Raw genomic sequence first — 27,988 nt, forward strand, 5'->3', positions numbered from 1 at the left:
CAGATATAATCATAATGTTTAATATTGTAGGGTCTAATTTCATAACAGCAACATAATCTTGCTCTACAGGGACTTTTTAAGTCTCTTATAAATTCTACAGGTAATTTCAGCATTGACACAAGGCAAACTATTCCACTGTGACTGGTTACCTCTAAAGGAACATGTAGATTACCTTTGTTAAAGCAGACATAATTAAGAATTAAATGCTTTTTTATGCGTTTATACTGGTATAAACCACATTGGCACTTCTTGCAAACATGAATCGCGTCGGCACGTCTTTGATGATTTGCAAGAAAAACTTGATATTATTACACCAATATTGTTTATACAAAAATAAACACTTTTGTTTTCCCTTACAAAATGTTATGTGAATGTAAATGTAGCTTTCTGGTATACCCTAAATGCTCACAAAAATACACTTTCGGCAAAACTCAAGTCTTATTCAGATTAAAATACCTGCCTACAGAAATTGCAACATTTTCAAGTCACGTATACAGCTGAATATTCTATTTTGTTGTGTTTAGCACCATTTTTCGGATGCATTTCAGGTGTATTGAGTCCCTGGAATCTGTACTTATTTCATTCTTGAATTTGACGTTTGACCTCTATCAGTGCTTACATGTTCTCAACAGCTTCCCAACATAAATGAGAGGTTGACGATGGATTATTTCAGACACAGTTTTCTTTCAAACCTTCAAAGAGAATACTGGCCTTGATCGGAAGAGAATATTGTACGTACTAGTCTTTATAGCAAATAGCTTCAAAATGTTCTGTTGAATAAACAAGAGGACCATGATGGTCCTGAATCGCTCACCTCTTCCCACATGACCCAGTTTTGAGTATGACGTCGTTTTTTTCTATTATTTTAACATAGTGACCTAGTTTTTGAGCTCATGTGACCCACTTTTGAACCTGACCTAGATATTATCAAGATAAAAATGCTGACCAATTTTCATGAAGATCGATTGAAAAATATGGTCTCTAGAGAGGTCACAAGGTTTTTCTATTATTCGACCTATTGACCTAGTTTTCAAAGGTACGTGACCCTGTTTTGAACTTTACCTAAATATCATCAAGGTAAACATTCTCACTAACTTTCATGAAGATCTCATGAAAAATATGGCCTCTAGAGAGGTCACAAGGTTTTTCTATTTTTATACCTACTGTCCTAGTTTTTGACTGCACGTGACCCAGTTTCTAAAGTGACCTAGATATCATTAAGGTGAACATTCAGATCAATTTTTATGAAGATCCATTGAAAAATATGGCCTCTAGAGAGGTCAAAAGATTTTTCTAATTTTAGACCTACTGACCTAGTTTTTGACCGCAGTTGACCCAATTTCAAACTTGGCCTAGATATCATCAAGATGAACATTCAGACCAACTTTCATACAGATCCCATGAAAAGTATGGCCTCTAGAGAGGTCACAAGGTTTTTTTTATTATTTGACCTACTGACCTAGTTTTTTAAGGCACGTGACCCAGTTTCTAAAGTGACCTAGATATCATTAAGGTGAACATTCAGATCAATTTTTATGAAGATCCATTGAAAAATATGGCCTCTAGAGAGGTCACAAGGTTTTTCTATTTCAAGACCTACTGACCTAGTTTTTGATTGCAGTTGACCCAGTTTCAAACCTGACCTATATATCATCAAGATCAACATTCAGACCGATTTTCATACAGATCCCATGAAAAACATGGCCTCTAGAGAGGTCACAACGTTTTTTCATTATTTGACCTACTGACCTACTTTTTGATGGCATGTGACCCACTTTCGAACTTGACCTAGATATCATCAAGGTGAACATTCTGACCAATTTTTATGGAGATCCATTCACAAGTATGGCCTCTAGAGAGGTCACAAGGTTTTTCTATTTTTAGACCTACTGACCTAGTTTTTAAACGCACATGACCTTGTTTCGAACTTGACCTAGATATCATCAAGATGAACATTCAGACCAACTTTCATACAGATCCCATGAAAAATATGGCCTTTAGAGAGGTCATAAGGTTTTTCTATTATTTGACCTACTGACCTAGTTTTTGGTGGCACGTGACCCACTTTCGAAAATGACCTAGATATCATCAAGATGAACATTCAGACCAACTTTCATACAGATCCCATGAAAAATATGGCCTCTAGGGAGGTCACAAGGTTTTTCTATTATTTGACCTATTGACCTAGTTTTTAAAGGCACGTGACCCACTTTCAAACTTGACCTAGATATCATCAAGGTGAACATTCTGACCAAATTTCATGAAGATCTCATGAAATATATGGCCTTTAGAGAGGTCACAAGGTTTTTCTATTATTTGACCTACTGACCTAGTTTTTGACGGCATGTGACCCAGTTTCAAACTTGACCTAGATATCATCAAGGTGAACGTTCTGACCAATTTTCATGAAGATCTTGTGAAATATATGGCCTCTAGAGAGGTCACAAGGTTTTTCTATTTTTAGACCTACTGACCTAGTTTTTGATGGCACGTGACCCAGTTTCGAACTTGACCTAGATATCATCAAGATGAACATTCAGACCAAATTTCATACAGATCCCATGAAAAATATGGCCTTTAGAGAGGTCACAAGGTTTTTCTACTATTTGACCTACTGACCTAGTTTTTGACGGAACGTGACCCAGTTTCGAACTTGACCTAGATATCATCAAGGTGAACGTTCTGACCAATCTTCATGAAGATCTTGTGAAATATATGGCCTCTAGAGAGGTCACAAGGTTTTTCTATTTTTAGACCTACTGACCTAGTTTTTGATGGCACGTGACCCAGTTTGAACTTGACCTAGATATCATCAAGATGAACATTCTGATCAACTTTCATAAAGATCCCACAAAAAATGTGACCTTTAGAGTGGTCACAAGCAAAAGTTTACGGACGCACGGACGCACGGACTGACGGACGGAGGACACCGCGCCATCACAAAAGCTCACCTTGTCACTCTGTGACAGGTGAGCTAAAAAACACTAGACAGATAATAAAAGAACTCTGGACAGAAAGAAACATTAATTCATGATCAAAACAGCTGATATCAACAGGAACCATCCTCATTTACAGACATGTTAAAAACTACACTAATTTACATTGTTACACGTTAGACATTTTGTTGTTCTTGAATCTCCTTAACACTTTCCGTGAATAAACTGCCCTGTCATGGTCTGGATTTGGTAATTCCCCGAATAAACAAGGTCCATCAAGGCACGGTCGCCTCGGCTCCTCTTCCTTCTTAAGAATACCATATCGAACTATTTCTTTTGTATGTTTGTATTTTTGGGCAATACCGCACATTGCGTCTGATGAACTATCAAACTGGATACAGAAATAACTGAAAATGTAAACAAAATATCTACTGTCATTCCAGTCAGAGAGATGTGAGCTTAAAACCATAGCAAGGTCAATGTTCCCAAAGGACATGGTGTTGTGTTAAAAGTAAAAGTAGCAGGCATGAACGGTTAAAAACTGACATCAATAGAAGCTCTATACATGTAGATGGATTTTCCATGGAACTGACATTAAATTTTACACTTCTCAGACAGCTATTTCTAAAATGTCTAAAAATCAGTTTAATTTCATTCTTTTATTTTTTTTTCTTTGTCGGGTTTCACATCACACTAACACAATTATAGGTTATATGACGACTTTCCAGCTTTTGATGGTGGACAAAGGCCCCAGGTGCTCCTCTGGGCATTATTTTATCAATGGCAGGTACCTGTGTAGAACCACAGACCTACAGTAAGAAAGCTAGATAGCTTACTCACATGCAGAATGCAACACTCCAAGCTAGGCTTGAACCCAAATTAATTTTAAACAAGAAATCGTATCAGAGTAACCAACATCCCCTGCCTGGGAATACAAAGCATATTACCAGTCATTAAACATCTTCAAAGTAAGCGGGGCAACATATTAACTAGAGGGCCATGACTGCCCTAGATTGCTCTCCTCAGCAGAGCTTAAAAATATATTATATCATTATTATACCAGATCATAATTTGCTCCAAATGTCAAAAGTTCTAGAGGCAGTAGAATTTAAATACATAAACAAGAGCTCTTAGAACACGAAATGCCCCCCTTGATGCATCCAGTACTTGCACAAGGAACTGAAATGATTTGGTCACTGTGCACTGTCCTACTGTTCTGGGTCAACATCACCCTGACATTTGACCTACTGACCTCAAAATCAATAGGGGTCATCTCCTAGTCAGGATCAACCTCCTTATTAAGTTTCGTCATCTTAGGCCCAATCATTCTCAAGTTATCATCTGGATATCATTTAACTGTTCTTGTTCACTGTGACCTTGATCTTTGACCTCAAAATCAATAGGGGTCATCTGCTGGTCATGATCAACATCCCTACAAAGTTTCGTGACCCTAGGCCCAAGTGTTTTCAAATTATCTTGCGGAAATAGTTTAACTGTTCCATTTCACTGTGAACTTGCCCTTTCACCTACTGACCTCAAAATCAATAGGGGTCATCTGCTTTTCATGACCAACCTCCTTATTAACTTTCATGATCCTAGGCCCAAGTGTTCTCAAGTTATCGTCCGGAAATGGTTTTACTGTTCCGGGTCACTGTGACCTTTACCTTTACCCTACTGATCTCAAAATCAATAGGGGCCATCTGCTGGTCATGACCAACCTACCTATCACTTTTCATAATCCTTGGCCAAAGCGTTCTTGAGTTATCATCCGGAAACCGATTGGTCGACGGACGACATCTGCAAAACAATATACCCCACCTTCTTCGAAGGCGGGCATAATTAGTGAGACAGATGACAAACAGTTCAAACACTATATGGTTCTTCACTCTTTAAAATTTGGGGAAAACAAGGAGCTGCGTTCAATAAACGCTTGATGCCCCCGGTGGCATCCTTGTCGATACAAAGCAACCTAAGTCCAAAACGAGGTCAAGGTCAAACTGAGGTCAGGTTTGAAGATGAGGAATGGTCACAGGTTACATCTGCATTAGTATCAAGTCATTCTAGTAAGGGGTACTGATGCTAGACGAAACGGTCCCATTTGGTTAACCAAGAGATGGCCCATATAAAGCAACCTAAGTCCAAAATGAGGTCAAGTTCAAGGTCAAACTGAGGTCAGGTGATGTCTGAAGATGAGGAATGGTCACAGGTTACATCTGCATTAGTATCAAGTCATTCTAGCAAGGGGTATTGATGCTAGACGAAACGGTCCCATTTGGTTAACCTCGTACGGACGGACGGACGAACGAACGGACAGACAGGACGATCACTATATGCCTCCCACATCAGTAGTTGCCGGGGGCATAAAAAACACACAGACAACTAGAGTAGGCTGAGGATATTTTTGAAAGGTCTCTTTAAAATGGTTCTATTTTTACCACTAATGGCCCCTAAGAGGCAAAATCCCCACATTTGCATAATATTGGAAGAGCACCTTATAATGATCCTAAAGCCTAATGAAAATCCATCTAGTGATTCATGAGAAGTTGTTTAAAGATTTGTCTCCTTTTAGAACTAGGGGCCATCCCCATTTGACCAAATTTGGGAAAGGACCTTATAATTATGCGGCAGACCAAGTTTGGTGAAGATCCATCCAGTGAGTAGTTTAAAGGTTTTTCCATTTTTAGCACTAGCGGCCCCATAACATGCTTAAAGGGACCAAGCATCCCAATTTGGACAAATTAGGAGAGTACCTTATAATGATACAACAGACCAGGTTTAATGAAGATCCATCAATTGGTTCATGAGAAGAAGCTGTGTAAAGGTTTTTCTATTCTTAGCTTTAGTGGCTCCTTAAAAGAGCAAAGTGCCCTTATTTAAACAAATCTGAGAGAAGCTACAGACCAAGTTTGGTGTAATTCTGACTAGTGGTTTAAGAGAAGAAGTCTAGATGTTTATTAACTAGTGGATAATGGGCAATGAACCCCAGACCTGGTCCACCTATACTAATAGTTCAACCTGAACCTTTGGTTCAGTTGAGCTAAAAATGTATCATTCTCTGCATAAGGAATTTTTCCATTTATGTTTGTTTGTTTTGGGTTTAACGCCGTTTTTCAACAGTATTTCAGTCATGTAACGGCGGGCAGTTAACCTAACCAGTGTTCCTGGATTCTGTGCCAGTACAAACCTGTTCTCCACAAGTAACTGCCAACTTCCCCACATGAATCAGAGGTGGAGGACTAATGATTTCAGACGCAATGTCGTTTATCAAATAGTCACGGAGAACATACGCCCCGCCCGAGGATCGAACTCGCGACCCCGCGATCCGTAGACCAACGCTCTTACCTACTGAGCTAAGCCGGTGGGCTTTTCCATTTATGAAAACATTAATACCTTGCCTGAAACAACTGAGATTCCGGATTTTACATACTGACAGCCCTTGCGGTGGAGATTAAAATCTATCAAATAATTCTAAATCAACATAATTATTACAAAGATCTCTCAATCATTATAACTTGGCAAAGTTCCAACACAATACTTACTTTCCATGTGTGTGTTTCAGTTTGTGAGCCCGGGTAATATGTGGCAACTCTCTGTGACCAAGATTCTCTAGCTGCTTTATTAAACCTCCCTGATTCATAATCTGTTGACATGCTGCCTTAACAACAGTTTTCAATTGAGGCTGAAATGAAAAAAAAAGAGATAGTTCATTCCACATTCTGAAGCAGGGTTCGAATTAAGCTAGAATTAATTTTGTAGTTAAAAACTTATTTGATATTTTTCTCTGTGTAATTACTATATTTCATACTAATATACATTCAAACTATGGGTAACCTTATAATGATACTATACCATACCAAGTCTGATGAAAATCCATCTAGCAATTCATTAGAAGAATTTGTTTAAAGGTATTTCTGGTTTTAGGTCTAGCAGCCACTAAAAGGAGCCAAGTAAAAGAAAGGACCTTATAATAATGCTACAGACCAAATTTGATGAAGTTCCATCTAGCGGTTCATGAGAAGAAGTTTTTTAAAGGTTTTTCTATTCTTAGCTATGGCGACCCCTAAAAGGAGCTAAGGTGAACCATTTGAACAAACTTGATAGAGGTTCATGCCATGACGCTACTGACAAAGTTTGGTGTAATTCTGACCAGTAGTTTCAGAGGAGAATATGTCTAATGAAACAAGAGCTGTCTGTTGACAGGGCGCTCGACTATTCGAAGAACTGATGGAAGTATGGGGTCAAAATATTACAAGATTTTCAGGCAAAAGAAGAAAAATAGATAAGACAAAAAATGTACCTGTACTTGTAGATTTGGATAAGTCTTGCGCTATATGGCAATGTGTGACCATGATGGTAAGCAAGTCTTCAAAGTTTCAAAGCCATAATTATATTAAACAGTTTAGGAACGGTATGCCAAACTTAACTAACTAGAAGGTGCTTTTGTAGAAATGCGCATTTCTCCCCCAATGCACATTCATATAGGCAAGAAGTCAATAGGGAACAGGAGCAAAAGTCAAAGAGACACTGATGGTTGGCTGCAATAGGGATCATCTACTTGGCATGTCCAATCATCCCACTAAGTTTCAACATTCTGGGCCTAGTGGTTCTCAAGTTAATCAAAAATGGTTTTCCATGTTTAGGCCCCTGTGACCTTGACCTTTGATGGAGAGACCCCAAAAACAGTAGGGGTCGTCTTCTCCACAAGCCCTGCCTCCTTATGAAGTTTGAAGGTTCTAGGTCAAATGGTTCTCCAGTTATTGATTGGAAATGCAGTGTGACGGACGGACGAACGGACAAACAATATGTTTCCCCCACATGGGGGGCAGATGGGGAGACATGATAAGCCATCCCATTAAGCCGAACAAGTAAGGCTAACACCGATTTTTCACAATCAGTATCAGATCTATAAAATGTCATCCCAAATACCCTCAAGTATCACACCTTCTGCCCCACCATTACTCCTATTAGTAACACTGCATCAGTTTCTTTTTTCCCCAAATCTTTATTTCACTACACATTTTCCCCCATTTTACCGGAACTGGTACAATCCCCAAAATCTGAAAAAAGTCCTTGGTTTTAAATACTAAAGAAAACATTACATTATTATTTTAATTCATCAGTGCTGAGAAAAACAAGACTTTGATAAGAGCATCCAATAACAGCCTATAAATTGCTTGTAATTATTATTGATCAAATTTCCGATTATATTTTCCCAGGATTATAGAATTATAAATTTACTTCCGTTTCCTATCACATACAATGTATTGAAAATGACGAGAAAAGTACAAGAGCAAACTTTTGAAATCATCTCCCATTTTAAAAGAATAAATGTAGTCTCCTCTTTGTAAATACCATTCTCAGTATTCATATTGATACTGATTAACAGACCTCCATCCACTCCTGTAGGGGTTGTCTACAGGTAGGGTAACTGGACCTCTATACTCCGGGTCTAGATGTCCAGTTACAGTTTATGGACTATGTGACTCGCAAGCTAGGTGGCCCCAATTACACGGAAATTGAGGTGATGGCCAGTTTACCAACATGCAGTCAATAAAAAGCAATAAATCACATCAATGGTGCTGATAAGCTAAGGCCAGATTTTCCTTGATGCAGGAATTAATGAATTACAGATATAAAACAAGGAAATTCATTGATGCAAGCATCAAAGAGGCCCCCAAGTGTTGTGTCTGAAGTACATTTATTGCAATATGAGAAATCACCTAATCATTATTTAATTAGACTGACTGGTTACAAATGATCAACATTAGCACATAATACAACTGTAAAAAAAAAACATGAAATGAGAAAATATTGAAAGATGATTATTTCGAAGTTGTCGTTCACAGAAACCATTATTTCTATTATCATAATGTAATGAGTGTTTTCTATAGCACACTCTCTTATTTAAGGATCTGTGACGTCACCGATAAGGTCTGCTATCTAAAAATAGCACAGCACTCAATTTGCGGACAAACAACCAGTGCATTCATTGTACAATAGTATAAGTAAACCATAAATTTTGCATTTATTTCGTTATTTTTGTTCAGGTTTCTAGCGTGCACATCGCAAACAAATGTTTTTCTTCACTTTTTATTTCACTAAACTAGCCGAGAAACTCTTTATTTTATATCCATGTTAGAATTAACACTTTTTCATCAATATATATGTATGGATGGATAATGTTATTATATAATTCTGTTCTTTTTGTGACACGTTCAGTTTAAAAAAAAGAATATTTAAAAAAGTAGAATAACTCGGGAAAATGTATTAACACCAAATGGAAAAACGTTATTTAAAACAAAAATGTATTCACAGATCCAAATTGTTCTTCTTAGTTACTGTCATATATTAACATTATATTTTAGTAAAAAATCTTCCGTTTTAATTGTTTGATTTAATAGATCTATCTGTGAATGTAAAATCGCATAATTTAAATTCACTGAAATTTTTAAATGTTATAAACAACATATATATTTTAATGTCAACTGTCATCCACATTATTATTTTCGGCCACATATTCAGTTATTCGTTGAAACAATTAACACCTCTGTGATATACATATGTTGTGTTTTATTACAGATGACCCCTTAGTGTGACATAATAAACTAAAGATATTTGACTTTTGATAGTAATATTTAGATGTTATCTGATAATAAATATGTTTAAATCTAATGCATCACCATTATTTTCTACCAAATCATGCATATATTTATATGTATTTTTAAAAAGGATAGATCGAAATATTTGATGGATCCACACCGACCACTGACATCGGTGATCATAAATGAGTTTTCGTCTTGTGTTGTGTGAATCAATTGTTTAGAAAAAAAACAACATGTAGTTATATTTGTTATGATTTTAATTCTGCTGATACATTCTTTGGACGTCATGAATCAAAATGATTTAGCATTAAAGTTTCAACTACAAGTGCTCTTTGGTGTGTCGCATCCGAAAATATTGTAACTTGTTATTAAGCTGTAAACCGTTCTTTTAATGCAAGATTTAAATAGTATAATATGGAGTAATATGGATGCCATCTTCAAAATAGTGCTCTTTATTTGCTTAGTAGGCCCGTTTTGAATCGTTTTCTTAAAATAATATGTCTGTATATTTTGTATATTCCTTGCATTCGTTCCAATATATTTCTTTAATTAGTTATTTATATTTTCATCTCTTATTTATTCTGTTAACGGGTGCGACAATTTTATACAGGTGGCATGTTACATTTTTAATTCCCAGATAGCTGATGATTCATTATATACAGAAAACGCGCTCTTGTCCGCAATTCGCGCATTGCATTATGGTATAACTGCTGCATGTTCTATTTATAGAACACGAGAGAGTGCTATTCACCGATGAAGTTTCATGGACCTTAGTCACCTACATAGTTTCATGGACATTTAGTCACCTACATTATAGATTTCAGAATGCAGATTAATTAGGGGCCTATACACAGCATTTTACTATTTCGATTGCCAAAACAACCATTTGCAAAAATTTTGTCCAAGAAAAGAATGATATAACATGCATAATCTCTAAATTGCCCCTATTCACAAAGCAAATGTCATGAATCTTTCTTATATACTTTTGGAATATCATAAAGTTCTCTTTTTTTTCGGACAAACGGTAAACCTGAAGTCCTCGTTGAACCGTAAGGTTACTAGGAATATGTCAGTGTCTAGATTCAGATCTAATATTACAAGAAATTTAGCAAGCATAATAACCCATTGCCAAAGTGTAGAAAATGTTTTAATGAAAATCTTTTTTAAAGTAGGCAGGAACTGACAGATACAAAACAAACTATTTATAAAAGTAAAGAAAACAAGAGTGCCAGAATGTCACAATATACGCCCGTCACAGCAAATTTCTTTACTCTAGCACCTGTATTTGCAAATGGAATTTTAATTTTGTGGTTGTTTAGTAATCATTGTAAGTCTTTTGTTTTTCTAAGTCCACAAAAAAGCTCCTTACCAGGTAGAGATACATTAAAATACACCTAAAATTTGAAAGTAACATCTATGTTGTACCACAGAAAAGTGGTCTTGTTTTTTCCCTACGGTCAATTATAAAAAAGTTACAATATAAGTTATTTATAGTAACAACTAAGGGAAGATAATCTTAAAAAAAAAAAAAAAAATCCAAAAAAAAACTAAGTCCACACAAAAATCTTTACCAGGTAGAGATTGGTCAAAATACACCTCATAATTGGATGTAACATGCATGTTGTACTACAGAAAAGTGGTCTTGATTTTTCCCTACGACTAGCAATGAAAAAGTTACAATATAAGCTATTTATAGTAACAACAAAGGGAAGTAATTCTAAAGAAGGGAACTGCGCATGACACTTCGTCTCATGATGGTGTATAATTGTGCCAAGTTACATCAAAATCCCTCCATCCATGAAGAAGAAATGCTTCGGACAAAGTCATTCTTGTATCTGACCTTTGGCCTCTAAGTGTGACCTTGACCTTTGACCTAGGGACCTGGTTCTTGCGCATGACACTCCGCCTCATGGTGGTGAACATTTGTGCAAAGTTATATCAAAATGCCTCTATGCATGAAGAAGAAATGCTCCGGACAAGGTTTTCATTCTTGTATCCGTTGACCTCTAAGTGTGACCTTGACCTTAGACCTAGGGACCTGGTTCTTGCGCATGACACTCCGCCTCGTGGTGGTGAACATTTGTGCCAAGTTATATCAAAATCCCTCCATGCATGAAGAAGATATGCTCCGGACAAAGTTTTCTTTCTTGTATCCTTTGACCTCTAAGTGTGACCTTGACCTTAGACCTAGGGACCTGGTTCTTGCGCATGACACGCCGTCTCATGATGATGAACAATTGTGCCAACGTTCATCAAAATCCCTCCATGCATGAAGAAGATATGCTCCGGACAAAGTCATTCTTGAATTTGACCTTTGACCTCTAAGTGTGACCTTGACCTTAGACCTAGAGACCTGGTTTTTGCACATGACACTCCGTCTCATGATGGTGAACAACTGTGACAAGTTTCATCAAAATCCCTTCATGCATGTAGAAGATATGCTCCGGACAAAGTCTGTGGATGCCGCCCGCCCGCCAGGGGCGTTCCCATAATACGTCCCGTTTTTCAAACGGGCGTATAAAAAAAGAAACAAACAAACGAATAACAAAATATCATACAACCAGAGCCACTGACTAGTCATATAAAATTAATGAAAATATATATTCAACAAGGAAATCTATTTGAAAGTCACTGATGCTTTGATAAGTTATTGTCCCATGGCTTTTAGTCTTTCGATCTAACCACATTTTTAGAAGTATTAACTCGTCACTGACAAATTCAGCCAAATGATGGCCCTTTATTGCACCCTTAGTTGACAGCGAATATCTGTAAACAATGAGTACATGTGTATGACACATAAGCTAAAAAAAAACATAGAAATGAAAGTCGAAGGTTAGAAGCAAGATGATTTTATGAAGTATTTAGAAATATTCTGACCTGTTGAACATGTGGTCACAAATCGGAAACTCTGTGCTTCAAAGTTAAGGTAACCATAACAACTATACAAATATACAATACTGTTAAAAATCTGCAAAAATGTGCGCATTCTGAAATTACATCACTGTACCTATGAACAAAGAATTAAGACAAAAGGTTAAAAAAAGTTAACAGTGGCACTTCCTATGTTCATTTCAATATATATATACTTTAAGGAATTTTATGCAGGCAGTGTGATTTTCCGTATTTTTATTTTTTTATATTCTCTTCGAAGTTAACTAAAAGGTTATTGTAAAATACACAAGTGCTCCCTTGTTCGCAATTCACGCATTGCAGTATGGTATATCTGCGTTGTGTTCTATTTATAGAATACGAGAGAGCGCTATACCATAGGTAAGTAGGTCAGAAATAGAAAACTTGACTTTCAGAGTAACCTCCCTTATCAATAAATCGGATCAACATTTTGATGAAATTGCAAATACTTTCTGCTCTACAAATAAGGACAGGAAAAACAGATAACATTGTTTTATATCTCAAAATAAGTTGAATTACATACATTTTTTTTGGTTTTCTTTTTGCCACTTTTTGTTTATTCACTAAAATCTATTGTGCAATATCGTGGGTTCTTTTACAAACTATCACTGTGTTCAGTTTATCGTTCCGAAACTATTCATTACCATTTTTACAGTGTCCAAAATAAAAGTGTATCCCATATACTCGACACCGCCTCCTGGCGGCGTCAAATGAGTTTTAAGCTGTTTATACATCATGACTCATGTACAAAAGGTTGAACCTTTTGTACACGAGTCATGATGTATAAACCGTTGTGCAGAAAAAGTGAGTATAATACTTTAAACTGATTATTATAACTTAATAATTATATTTGTCAATCATAAAATTATATTTAAAAGACAAATACCTATTTTAACATTGTTAGATTTTTTTTTTTAATTTGCATTTTTCTTAAAATTATCTCACTTACAAAGCCGGAGAGGATATTTTATAAATCAGAAAATGTTGATAGTATTTTAAATGCTTCCATTAACTGTTTTATCAGCACTTTATTTATCACTGTTTAATATGCATTTTTTTTTAAATTTACAGGAAAATGATAAAAGATGATTATAAAACACTTGAATTTAATACATTTCAGGTGATACCAGATCGATCCAGTGGTTTAGCCGTGATGGATTTTTTGAGAACATAACTTTGTGACTCACTTATTGGAATACCTATTCATTGGACTTACTATAACACGGTCCAGGGGAAACCACGTGACTAAATTGGATAACGTGCACCCAAAAGTGCTAAAAATAGGCCCACTTCAGGTATGTTTTTTCACTATAACTTTTTTGATCCGCAATTGTTTTAAACGAGATAATGTGCATAAACCCTGCAATAAAAAGTTCTTTCAGCGGATATATGTAACTTGATGAAACTCCCTCCCGTTTTTACGTAATCCTTGCCCAACCGATTCGAAAGATGCAAAATATTTTGGTAACGAACACGTCTGTTCACAAGTTACGCACCTAGCACAGATTCTGCAGAGAATTTTTGCTGGAATATAGGTTTAGAATAAAGCTTGTCATTGTCCAATGTACTGTACCAAATATTTAACATGACTATTCTGGAATATTGAAGATATCGTAAGACAAAGGGTGCGGTAACGTACACGTTGCGGTTTTTCAGGAGGTGACGTACACGTCATTTTTCCCCAGAGGGTAACGTACACGTCAAAGACTATTTATCATGCATGTAGAACATTTTTGTCTTTAAATGACTGAACTGAACATTTTGATATTGTTTAAAAAGATGCAGATGCTGGGAATAGGCTGTTTTTCTTCGATAGGTTAGTACATACAGAAATGCTACAGTGAAAATGACTAGCGTTCATCCTCACCCTAACTTAGAAATAATTACACATTTACTGCTCTTTAAACGTTTCTTGTATATCTATACATAAAAAGGTAAAATGATAAAATTTTGACATTATTTTGCTCTAAATCCATCATATGCAAAACCGACCATGTATATTTGAGTGAAAAAGTTGACAGTTGCTTACGGGGGATGGAAGCCTAGTACTTGTTCATTCCAGTAACGATGGTTAGTTTAGTTGTCGGCACCATATGATTCTGACTTTTGAAAGTGGACGTGAATCAAAGACAAACAAAAAGAAGTATTAAATACACACATATGTATCATTGTGGCACCGAGAGTAACAACATTAAAACTATCATATTATCTATTTATAGCATGGAGAATGAATAAATGTGCCAGGAGTGCGGAAAGTCTTTTCGGAGAAAAAGTAATTTAAATAAGCACGAGAAGAGACATAGTGGAGCGTGTCCCTACCACTGTTGTGGAAAAAACTACTCTTCAAAGGCCCATCTGTCTAGACATCGGTAAGTTCGGATATATTCAATTCATCAAAATCTGTTTTTAACATCAGTCTAAATCTAAGATCATAATGTATGGGTAAGGCGTTGGACTTGTAGCCCGGAGGACGCGGGTTCGAATTACGTCCGCAGAATGTGACTGCTACCATCACAATGCATTCGTTCCTCGCGAGTACTGGCAGAACTCCAGGAAATGGTCATCGAGAGTGGACGATATAATGTGTAAGAATTTTACTCTACAATCGATATAAAATTATAAATTATTTAAGAAACATAATAAAAAATTATGCACTTTAAATTTTTTTTTTCTATCAAGAATCGACTAGAATGCCACAGTAAGTACTAGACTCCCATTCTCCATAAGCAACTGTCAACTTTCCCACATAATGTCTGACGTGGCAACATTGCATGGAAAGTCATGTTATGATTTATCCTTAGCGTTGGAGCCCTGAAATTATGGTTGCAGGGGTGTATGCACTAGGTCGAATCTAATTACTTATTTGGGGAAAAATGTGTAAGCGGCTCGTAAGCGGGGGGGGGGGGGGGTCGAATTCATGACTGTCTATCAGTAAGACATTACAGTGACTTGAGATGAGCAACCTTAACCACTTGACTATGGAGACGGATCATAAATGTATATGGTAACATTGTTCAAGAGAAAAATAAAACTTGAAAAAATAAAGGTTTCCTTTAAATCTAAATTTGAAGGGAATCTTTATTCAATGGCGAGCCAGTCCGTCAACATTTCACAACAACTTTGGCCAGGCTCCTCATATCAGGGTATGCCCATGTACTGTATTCCATAACATTAAACACTTTTAAAAAGTTCTCACATATCATCAAAGGCTTAAAGAAATATGAATATTTATGCCAATGATGATCTGGTACTATAATGTTAAAATACTGTACACATGCGTGGTTGATATGAGTGGCCTTGCGAAGGAGGTAACTTTACAGACCAAATGTGTTTCCTCAACAGGTCAAATTATCCATTTGATATTTATGAAATCAGTACTCAACTGTATTAAATTATTGTATGGATTTTTATAATTGAAAAAGGGACCACCTAGAGTTATGGTTCTTTGATACTGCACATCCTCTCATTGTGTTCTATCATTGTGTGAAGTAACAAATTAGCACCATTAATACTTCTTGAGTTATACTCAAGACAAGAAGCGTGATGGACACCTGTCGGTAACCAGACGGACAGACGACGGAAAAGTGATCCCTATATGTCGCAGCTACTTTGTAGCAGGCGACACAAAAACTGTCTATTAAAGTTATCTGTACTTGTTTAAAAAAAAACAACACATTTTCACAACATTTTTTAACTTTAACATGGCAAATGTAAAATCGCAATCCAATATAGCTTAGTTTAGTTTAATAGTTAATTATAATCTCTTTAATGTTTATTCATGTACAATAAATTATATAATAATGAAATCATTATCAAAATATATAAGGTATTTGACTTTGTGAATGAACAACCTTAACTTAACGGAGGCTGTTATTTTAAAGCTTTGGATGTAATTGACGCATTTATAGATCTATATTATCAGAATATGTCAGCATTTATAATTTAATCAATCATGGAATGGCTATAGTCTTTAGATATGCAAAATTTAGGTCATTACTGATATGTTGTTTCAGTAAGGAGGTCTAAATGAATAACTAGCTGACCAACAAACTGAAATGTCACTAACCTACAGAAAGAATAACATATTACTCCCGCACGATAATTCCCATGCATGATTGAACTCAAAGAGGTTGTTAGTGATACAAATAAAGTGCATGCTGTCATATTATACAAAAAGATTTTCTGTATTGAAACGTTTTAATTAAGAAAAATCATGGTTATCAAACATGCTATCGTTCGAGTTATCGTTCGGGATTTATACTAATTCCAGCATCTTTTTAACAATATCAAAAAATGTTTACAGTTCAACGGGTCATCAAAAAGATTTGAACATATGGATTTGATTAAACCCGGCTGACAGACAAAACTATATGGTTAACGGTTTATTCCCAGAAACCTAATTGACTTTTGATATTTGGAGAGAAAAAAAGTTGACATTTAAAATGGAAACTGCTAGTAATGTCTACTTGACTAAATAACATACACGTTTAGACCATAAAATACCAACTGCTACTCATTTTCATTGTAGCATTTCTGTATATACTAACCTATCGAAAGAAAAACAACCTATTCCTAGCATCTGCATCTTTTTTAACAATATCAAAATGTTTTCAGTTCAGTCATTTAAAGACAAAGATGTTCTCCATGCACGATATATAGTCTTTGACGTGTACGTTACCCTCTGGGGAAAAATGACGTGTACATCACCTCCTGAAAAACCGCAACGTGTACGTTACCGCACCTTTGTCTTACGATATCTTCCATATTCCTGAATAGTCATTTTAAATATTTGGTACAGAACTTTGGACAATGACAAGCTTTATTCTAAACCTATATTCCAGCGAAAATTCACTACAGAATCTGTGCTAGGTGCGTAACTTGTGAACAGACGTGTTCGTTACCAAAATATTTTGCATATTTCGAATCGGTTGGGCAAGGATTACGTAAAAACAGGAGGGAGTTTCATCAAGTTACATATATCCGCTGAAAGAGCTTTTTATTGCGGGTTGCACGTTATCTCGTTTAAAACAATTGCGGATCAAAAAAGTTATAGTGAACAAGAGATCACAGAGTGATCTTGGCGCCCACCAATGTGCCATTTTTGAGTGTTCCAAATTTCAAGACTTATTGACTAGCTCAAGGTCAAATTTCATTTCCGTACACAACACAAATCTATGCATGTGGTCCAAATTTGAAGCCTGTACCTTCAAAAATGTGAAAGTAGGTCACTAGGTCAATGTCAAGGTCAAAGTTTGTTTCGGTACACAAAACTATGCATGTGGTCCTAAATTTGAAGCCTGTAGCTACAGAAATGTGAAAGTAGGTCACTAGGTCTATCTTAAGGTCAAAGTTAATTTCGGTACACAAAACTATGCAAGTGGTCCAAATTTGAAGGCTGTAGCTTGAGAAATGTAAAAGTAGGTCACTAGGTTTAAATCCAGGTCAAATTTTACTTCGGAATACAAAACTATGCATGTGGTCCAAATTTGAAGCCTGTACCTTCAAAAATGTGAAAGTAGGTCACTAGGTCAATGTAAAGGTCAAAGTTTGTTTCGGTACACAAAACTATGCATGTGGTCCAAATTTGAAGGCTGTAGCTTGAGAAGTGTAAAAGTAGGTCACTAGGTCAAAATCAAGGTCAAATTTTATTTCGGAATACAAAACTATGCATGTGGTCCAAATTTGAAGCCTGTACCTTAAAAATGTGAAAGTAGGTCACTAGGTCAATGTAAAGGTCAAAGGTCATTTCAGTACACAAAACTATGCAAGTGGTCCAAATTTGAAGGCTGTAGCTTGAGAAATGTAAAAGTAGGTCACTAGGTCAAAATCAAGGTCAAATTTTATTTCAGAATACAAAACTATGCATGTGGTCCAAATTTGAAGCCTGTACCTTCAAAAATGTGAAAGTAGGTCACTAGGTCAAAATCAAGGTCAACTCATGTTAAGGTTCATCTTGCCACTCAAAAATATACATGTGGTCCAAGTTTGAATGTTGTAGTTACTGACAAGAACATTTTAAAAGCTTTTCCCTATATAAGTCTATATGAACCATGTGACCCCTGGGGCGGGGCCATATTTAACCCTAGGAGGATAATTTGAACAAACTTGGTAGAGAACCACTAGATGATGCTACATTACAAGTATCAAAGCCCTAGGCTTTGTGGTTTGGACAAGAAGATTTTCAAAGTTTTTCCCTATATAAGTCTATGTAAACCATATGACCCCCAGGGCGGGGCCATATTTGACCCTAGGGGTATAATTTGAACAATCTTAGTTGAAGACCACTAGATGATGTCACATACAAAATATCAAAGCCCTAGGCCCTGTGGTTTTGGACAAGAGGTTATTCAAAGTTTTTCCCTATATAAGTCTATATAAACCATGTGACCCCCAGGGCGGGGCCATATTTGACCCCAGAGAAATAATTTGAATCATCTTGGTAGAGGACCACTAGATGATGCTTCATACCAAATATCAAAGCCCTAGGCTCTGTGATTTTGGACAAGAAGGTTTTCAAAGTTTTTCCCTATATAAATCTATATAAATAAACAAAGGGCCATAACTAACTCATAAATTGTTGAACCAGTCTGATTTTCAGGGGGACACAACTAGGGTACCAATACATCATTCTGACAAAGTTTGGTCAAAATCCCCCCGGTAGTTTCTGAGGAGATGCGATAACGAGAAATTGTTAACGGACGGACGGACGGACGGAATGACGGATGGACGGACCACGGACGCAGAGTGATTTTAATAGCCCACCATCTGATGATGGTGGGCTAAAAAACATACCTGAAGCGGGCCTATTTTTAGCACTTTTGCGTGCACGTTATCTGATTTAGTCATGTGGTTTCCCCACCATGTATAATGTTACTTAGATAAAATACGATCACAGATCTATGAAATAAAGATCAGAAAATACATGCTGATTACAAGACAGTGCTAGATATGCAAACAAGAGGGCCAAAATTACCCTATATCGCTCACCTGTTATCATTGCACTTAAGGACAAGAAGGTCAAATAATGACATAGTTTTTGAAGGCATGTGACCCAGTTTTGTACTTGACCTAGATATCATCAAGGTGAACATTCTCACCAATTTTCATGAAGATCTCATGAAAAATATGGCCTTCAGGGACGTCACAAGGTTTTTCTATTTTTAGACCTACTGACCTACTTTTTGATCGCATGTGACCCAGTTTCGAACTTGACCTAGATATCAGCAAGGTGAACATTCTCACCAATTTTCATGAAGATCCATTGAAAAATATGGCCTCTAGAGAGGTCAAAAGGTTTTTCTATGTTTAGACCTAGTGACCTAGTTTTTGATTGCAGTTGACCCGGTTTCAAGCTTGACCTAGATATCATCAAGATGAACATTCAGACCAACTTTCATACAGATCCCATGAAAAGTATGGCCTCTAGAGTGGTCACAAGGTTTTTCTATTATTTGACCTACTGACCTAGTTTTTGATCGCATGTGACCCAGTTTCGAACTTGACCTAGATATCATCAAAATGAACATTCTGACCAATTTTCATGCAGATCTCATGAAAAATATGACCTATAGAGAGGTGACAAGGTTTTTGTATTATTTGACCTAATGAACTACTTTTAGACCGCATGTGAACCAGTTTCAAACTTGACTTAGATATCATCAAGTTGAACATTCTGACCAGTTTTCATGAAGATACATTGAAAAATATGGCCTCTAGAGAGGTCACAAGGATTTTCTATTTTTAGACCTACTGACCTAGTTTTGGATCGCATTTCACCCAGTTTCGAACTTGACCTAGATATCATCAAGATGAACATTCTGACCAATTTTCATGCAGATCCCATGAAAAATACGGCCTCTACAGAGGTCACAAGGTTTTTCTATTATTTGACCTACTGACCTAGTTTTGGACTGGACATGACCCAGTTTCGAACTTGACCTAGATATCATCCAGATGAACATTCTGATCAATTTTCATGAAGATCTTGTGAAAAATATGGACTCTAGAGAGGTCACAAGGTTTTTCTATTATTTGACCTACTGACCTAGTTTTTGACCACAGTTGACCCAGTTTCGAACTTAACCCCTAGAGATATCATCAAGATGAACATTCTGACTAATTTTCATGTTAGAAACACTACTTTTGCGCCCATAATCGTTAAAAACGAAATGTGCTGCGCGCCTTTCAACACCCTTGAGCTTGTCTATGTCTATGTCTTTCTGGAGGTGGGTTCCCAGACAACACTTGCATAATCTAACACAGATCGAACAAGGGAAATGTATGCTTGTTCTTTGAAGGCTTTATTACTATCTCGCAAGTTTCTTCTTATAAATCCGAGAAAACTACTTGAACGATTACAAAGTTTGTTAATGTGTGTTGACCATTTCAGATTGTCACTTATTTGAACTCCCAAGTATGGACTGTCTTGCACTTGTTGTAGAAAATGATTGTTCAATGTATAGTTGTATTAAGTTGATGGTACTTTGCTATGTAATGAATTGACATAAGGTAACATTTTGTTGCATTGAATCTCATTCCCCAGTTGTCTGCCCAATCTTGGAGTGATAATAAATCTTTCTGTAGAGTTATGTGATCTTGATAGGACGAGATTTGTCGGTAAAGTAAACAGTCATCCGCAGATAGACGCACCAGGGATGTCACACTTTTGGAAAGATCATTGAGATGACATATGAAGAGAAGAGGACCCAGAACAGTTCCTTGGGATACCCCAGTGTCAACTCTACATGACGATGATGCTTCCCCTTCAACGATAACTCTTTATTCGTGTTCCATCAGAAAGGATAGAATCCATTTCTGGATGTTACCACAAATGCCGTAATTGTCTAGTTTGTAAAGTAATTTTCGATGAGGTACGGTATCAAACGCTTTACTGAAGTCTAATAACCATATATCTATTTGGTTCTTTTTGTCATATTTTTTCATTAGTGATTAGTTGACTTTCAAAAGAGTTTCCACTTCGGAAACCATGTTGTAAAGAAGTTAATATTTCATGATGTTCCAGACCTGTGTTTTAAGATGTGACGGCATATGATATGTTCTAATATCTTACAGCAGACGCTTGTAACTTGTAAGTGACACTGGCCGGTAATTGCTGGCTTCGTGGCAACTTCCCATTTTTTAAGATGGGCGAAACATTCGCTTTTCTCCAATCTGAGGGGTAGAGTGCCAGTAGATAGACTTATCTGAAAGATATGTGTTATTGCTGGAGCCAGTTCTTCGGAACAGTGACATAGTATTGAAATTCTGTTTGGGATGCTGTCAGGACCACTTGCTTTATTTATGTTCAGTTTGCTCAAATTTTTTTCCACAATAGTTGTTGTTATTTTGAGATTGTATGACTAAAGGTTAGTCCAACTAGATCTAATTGTATGCGAGTCACAATATTGTGATAATTTTTGTTCAGGTCAATATCTCTCCTCCAAAGAAAGGAATTCTGTCCTATCACGAAAGGAAGTGTCTAGGGGCACAGATCCGTACCTCTAGACAAGCCTGTTAGGGGTTTTCTAGGGGTACGGACCTCCGTTTTTCTAGCGATTAAGGGTCATTTACATTTAAAATTTTGTTGAAAATGAAATGACAAATCAGACTTCATCAGTATTCACCTTAAACTTGGATCTAAATGATTTACAGATACCAACGTTCACCCGATTTGTTACATTTTCTTTTGAAACGTAGATAACCGAGGAACACCAAATAAATCACTAGCATTCGAACTGGCAGAAAAAAAAGATATAAAGATTAAACGAAATAATGTTAAATCATGTTGTGAAAAAAAAACTATTTCTAATGATAATTAACCCTTAGGGAATTTATTTTTTCCACACATTTGGTAGCCGTTACGAGATACAAGGGATGTTTTCACAAACAGTTTCTTTAATACTTAATGTCGGTTAATTGATTATTAAACAATCAGTTCCATGCCAATTATTATTATATCTTGTTAAATAACTGTAAACAAAATAAATAGGTGCATATTATTATGCCTAATTTTTTTTCTGCTGAATTTCAAATATAATTCATTCAAAGGTTAGATTTACTCATTAATCTGTTATTAACAGTTTACAATTATTTACAATAAACTAATCGGCACAGAACAGTGTATTCATTCAGAGTTCCTCGGTTATTTAGGTTTTGAAAGAAACAATCAGGTGAAGGCTGGTATCTGTACACCATTTAGATCCAAGTTTTAGGCGGACATTGGTTAAGTCTTATTTGTTATTTCGTTTTCAACAAAATTTAAGATGTAAATAATCCTAAATCTCCAGAAAAGAAGGTCTGTACCCCTAGAAAACACCTAACAGGCTCTCGCCATTATTGAGATATTTTTTTCATATGGGCAATATCCCCACTCGCGTCAAACACTCGAATGACCAAAATAGTTGAAGCAACTTCCGATGAAATTTTCATCGCTGCCGACGCTTTACATGCTATAGGTTTAAATGTTGATTATTCTACAAATTGGCCATGAATAAAAATATAACTTACAAGTATCGAAAGGGGATTCAATTCCTCATTAATCTATGTTAAAATTATCAAATAATATCCATATTACGAATTTTCTGGTGATTTAAACCTTTGTATGTACTGTACACGATCAACGTTTACCGTGTGTTTAGTATCGATATCTTTAGTAAATAACAGGAATCATTACTTAATCATTAGAAAATCTATTACCAGACGGCTAGAAAATCGCCTGAGTACTTTGGTTCTAGCCGGCTTGAACGCTGGCTAGGCCACTGGCACGATTATCGGACCTGGGACCAAAAAAACATATGACCAGACTGATAAAAACCCTTGTTCATATTTTTTTTGTCCCAGGTACGATTCTTGTGCCTGTGGTCTGGTGATTTACAGTCAACTCGTCCCCCAGTCAACTCGTCCCCGATTTGGTCATTTCATCCCCCCCCCCCCGGCAATTTCAAATTGGTCATTTCGTCCCCCATTTTTAAAATATATTTAAAATATATTTTTGAAAAAAAAATCAAAGTAGAAAAAATAAGTCGTTTTTTTCTTTCAAAAAAGTATATTTTATGCTAAAAATATACGTAAGTTTTAGTTTGTTTTAAGAACTTTTTGCTTTAAAAATGATCGATTTAACAAGGAGGATTTTCTGGGTTTTTTTCTCATTGTTTTTGCAAGTCTACTATATTGAACAACATGATTGCTGTTTAAATGTCCGTATTTATTGCTGCTTATTTTCAAACTCTTGGTGATTTTAAATACAAGTATTCGAAGTAAAAAATATCATAAATAGCAAAAATGCCTAAAATATTAAGGGGGACAAAATTACTAAAAGGGGGACGAACTGTTTGTTTTTGGGTTTAACGCCATTTTTTGACAGTATTTCAGTCATGTAGCAGTGGGCAGTTAACCTAACCAGTGTTCCTGGATTCTAAACCAGTACAAACCTGTTCTCCGCAAGTAACTGCCAACTTCCCCACAGGAATCAGAGGTGGAGGACTAATGATTTCAGATACAGTGTTGTTTATCAAATAGGCACGAAGAACATACGCCCCGCCCGAGGATCGAACTCACGACCCTGCGATCTGTAGACCAACGCTCTACCCACTGAGCTAAGCGGGTGGGCAGGGACGAACTGACCAAAAGGGGGACGAGTTGACCAAAATGGAGACCAGTTGACCAAATTTTATCACGAGGGGGACGAAATGACCAATTCGGGGAGGGACGAGTTGACTAGGGGACGAGTTGACTTGATACCGGTCTGTCCGGTAACAGTCACAGCCACTTTCAAAGTTAATCGCGAAAATTATCATATTGAAGATGTGTTATTGGCCGTGTTATTTACAAATAACCGTGTGTTCGGGATGTGCAATAAGTCTCTAAACTTACCCTGTCTAAGGCCGATCTTACTATTAAAGCTACTTCGTACGATGGCATTTTCCCGACGTTTTTTTCTTTTTTATTCTTTGGGTTACGTTCTTTTAAACGGTGAGACCGGAAATTTAATTTTACATGAAAACTGGAAGTGGCTAGGAGTCCGGTAACCGGACGTCTAGAGCCGGAGTCTAGTGGTCCGGTAATCAATGGTATGCTAATGCAGTGGTACGCTTCGTCATGCATAGTATTATGTCCTGTATTAGCAGTGTATAAGGCACAATTATCGGTTAAAATTTTGAGAAGTTGCCATAAAGTTGCCGTTATTATGGTTTTTTTGTAAATATTTTATTTGTAAAATATTTAGCTCTTGTCTTTATTTTCAGCTCGATCAAACAAGAACATGTATCGAATTAGTCCATACCCAGCTAGCAAGCATACATGGGACCCATGTTGGACCCATATGGGTTCCCATATGGGACCTATATGGGCTACCCATATGGGACCCAGATGGGTTTTGCAAACCATTTTGGCATGGGTCCCATATGGGATATACTATATTGGACCAATGTGGGCCCCTTATGGGTCCCAGATCTTATAACCCATGTGGGACCTTTCCGGGTCCCATGTCGTATATATAGTATGGGCCATTTAGGGGCGTTCTGGAATTGTATGGGTCTTATTGATTGACTGATATTGTCAACTGTCCGAAACATTGTAGCTGCCCATGTAGTTGTTTCAGAATCATTGTGGACCTTTTTATCTTGAACTGTTGCATTTCCAACTCACTTCATCAGATTCTTTATAAAGGCATTCTGTAAAGTAGAAAAAATAATGTCAGTCTGAGCATTTGTCCACGAAAATTAAGACTATTTGCAAAAAAAGTAAGTCGTAATTTATAGCTTTAATATCACCTGAAATACATTAAATTCGAGTTTTTTTTATAATTATCATTCATCATTTTCCCGTAAATTAAATAGAAATGCAAAAACAGTTTTGGTAAATAAGGTACTGATTAAACATTTAATGGAAGCATTTAAACTATTATCAACATTTTCTGAGATGTCCTCTCTAAGTTTATAGTATGAGATATTTTTAAGGAAATAGAATGCAGATTAAAAAAAAGCTAATGATGTTAAAATAGATATCTTATAAGTACGTCAAGTATTGTACTCACTTTTTCTGCATCGGTCCCTTCTGTACATAATGAATAAGTTTGTTCTGTATTGCAGCTTAAACCTCCATCAAATTAACTGAATAGTGTGTAAATCATTGGCGTGACTAATAGATAACATGTGTAGAGAGAGATAGACCCTTAGTTACCATGGTTACAAACATGTATTATAAATGTTCCCAATGTCCAGTACAGCTTTCCTGAATATTTTAAAATGAATGAATGTTATTATTAAAAAGTAATCACACAATTTCGAAATAGCTTAGACAACAGTCGAATTTTAATAACAATTAGGAATAATTTTGGAAGTGCAAAAATCATTTACTAGTATTAGTCCATTTTCATGATTTTGTAACCCTAGTAATTTTATTTTGAAAATACAATAAAAATGCTACACCCGCCCTTTCTATTATGAAGTAAGAAAATTATCAAACCTTCGATCCAAGTATGTCTAATAGCATAGTTTTTTTTTTCTAACAGTTTATATTGTAAATGTTATTGCAGCTAAGAAGAACGAAACCTTGCATTTTCTTATAGACAAAGACGTCTTTAAAACGTCTTTTAAAAGTCGTTTTTATTTCGTAGGTAAAACAACGAAAAAGAACGTCTTTTTTCTGTTCACAGATGACATGACCATAAAACAACCAAATAAAGACGTCTTCAAGACGTCTTTTGTTTGCTGGGATGGGACCCATATGGGACCCTTCTGGGAAACATATTTTTTGAGACCAGAGAAATGTACATGTATTAGAATTCAAAGAAAACATAGAAAAAAAGGATTGTTATACTAGTGACAACACTTATAATCTTAAAGTCAAGACGTTGATGTATCACTTCAATGGATCCCATATGGCTCTGATGTGTGCAAATACTTACAATATGCCATGGGTCCCAGATGGGACCATTCTGGGAAACATGTTTCTTTTTGAGAGAAAAGAAAACGTAGAGACATTCAGAGAAACCATAAAAAACTATTTTCTATGCTAGATACATCACTTTTAAACTTAAAATGAATGCATTGCTATATCCATCGCTGAATTATTGTATATGGGTCCCATATATGGGTCCAATGTGGGCAAATACTTACAATATGGGACCCAGATGGGACCCTTCTTGGAAACATGTTTCTTCTGATACTTCAAAAAATATACAAATTTTCGAAGAAAACTTAAAATATGAACTTATATACTGGTGACACCACATATAAATTTAAAATGAATACATTTGTAATTCACATCACTGGGGCATTATATATGGGTCCCATATGGGACCAATATGGGCCAATACTTACAATAAGGGTCCCTGTGGGACCCGTATGGTACATTTGCCCAGATATAGCCCACATGGGCCCCATATAGGCTTGCGTGCTGGGTAATAGGACGTCTTGGGACAGCGTTTGGTCATCTCTACTAACAAACATCATAAAATATTTTTAATGTATTAACCTAATTATAATACATATGAAATTATTATTATAATTATACTATTGCCAACCCTGATAAGTTTCAGGCCATAGCTGTCGGCAAGAAAACTACCATCAAATCCCCAGTCTTTAATTTAGGTAACATTCACATTTCTTGTGATGAAGTTGTCAAACTTTTGGGGGTGGACATTGACTGCAAGCTGAAATTAGATACTCATATTAGCAATATTTGTAAAAAGGCTGCTCAACAGGTAAATGTGCTAAAAAGAATTGGGTGTAACCGAAACAAATTAAATAGACTTACTATATTTTATACGTTTGTATTGTCAGATTTCAATTTCTGTTCACTAGCTTGGCACTTTTGCTCAGAAACCAACACCAAGAAAATGGAAAAGATTCAAGAGAGCGCTCTTAGATTTGTGTATAATGATTATTCTTCATCTGAAATATTACTTGAAAAAGCAAATTTACCATCATTACATGTACACAGAATGAGAACCATGGCCTTAGAAACTTTTAAAATTGTTAACAACATTGCTCCACCTGTCTTGTCTGATCTTGTTATTAAAACATCTACAGGTATTAATTTTAGGTATTCAAATTTATTACAGGTGCCAGCTGTAAGGACAACCTCTTATGGTAAGAACTCCTTCAAGTATGCTGCGCCGGTGCTGTGGAACTCACTACCAGAACACTTCAGGACCTGCTCCAGCTTCAATCAATTCAGAAGCCTCATATCCATATGGAGTGGCAGGGACTGTAAGTGTATTGCTTGTAAACCAGGTTGGTGAGCTCCTACAGCATTTGTGGGGCCTACTTGGAGTTCAGCAGTGTATGTATTTTAGCTTTTTGTTTGCTGTTCTTTAATTTTGCGGTCTTGCATGTTGCTTTTCTCCACTTATGTTAGTTTCCAAGCCTGTTGCTATTAAGCTTAGTAGAGTCAGAATTATATTCATACAGTTATGTTTTTTTTTACTTTTCTTTGTATGTTACAATTTAACTATAGAGTACTGTAATTCTGCTTTGCCAACTACTCATTTTATTATGTTTTCCTAGTTATAATTGTGTTGTACATGTGATTGTGTTT

At 36.2% G+C, this 27,988-nt stretch overlaps 1 protein-coding gene and 1 long non-coding RNA gene across 2 annotated transcripts; one reads left to right on the plus strand and one right to left on the minus strand.

The window, feature by feature from the left end:
- Positions 1-4: 4 nt before the first annotated feature.
- On the minus strand, positions 5-24,480 carry LOC123552101 (probable 28S ribosomal protein S6, mitochondrial). The gene is made up of 3 exons (XM_045341487.2): positions 24,320-24,480; positions 6,476-6,615; positions 5-3,343 (listed from the first exon to the last, which is right to left on the minus strand). Exons 1-3 carry the CDS (start codon positions 24,365-24,367, stop codon positions 3,106-3,108), a joined length of 426 nt encoding a protein of 141 aa, XP_045197422.2. The 5' UTR covers positions 24,368-24,480; the 3' UTR covers positions 5-3,105.
- On the plus strand, positions 13,248-27,988 carry LOC123552102 (uncharacterized). The gene is made up of 3 exons (XR_008370676.1): positions 13,248-13,743; positions 14,668-14,817; positions 27,513-27,988. It is a non-coding gene; the product is annotated as an uncharacterized LOC123552102 (long non-coding RNA).

This window comes from Mercenaria mercenaria, chromosome 4, assembly GCF_021730395.1.
Source record: "Mercenaria mercenaria strain notata chromosome 4, MADL_Memer_1, whole genome shotgun sequence".
Classification (NCBI taxonomy): Eukaryota; Metazoa; Mollusca; class Bivalvia; order Venerida; family Veneridae; genus Mercenaria; species Mercenaria mercenaria.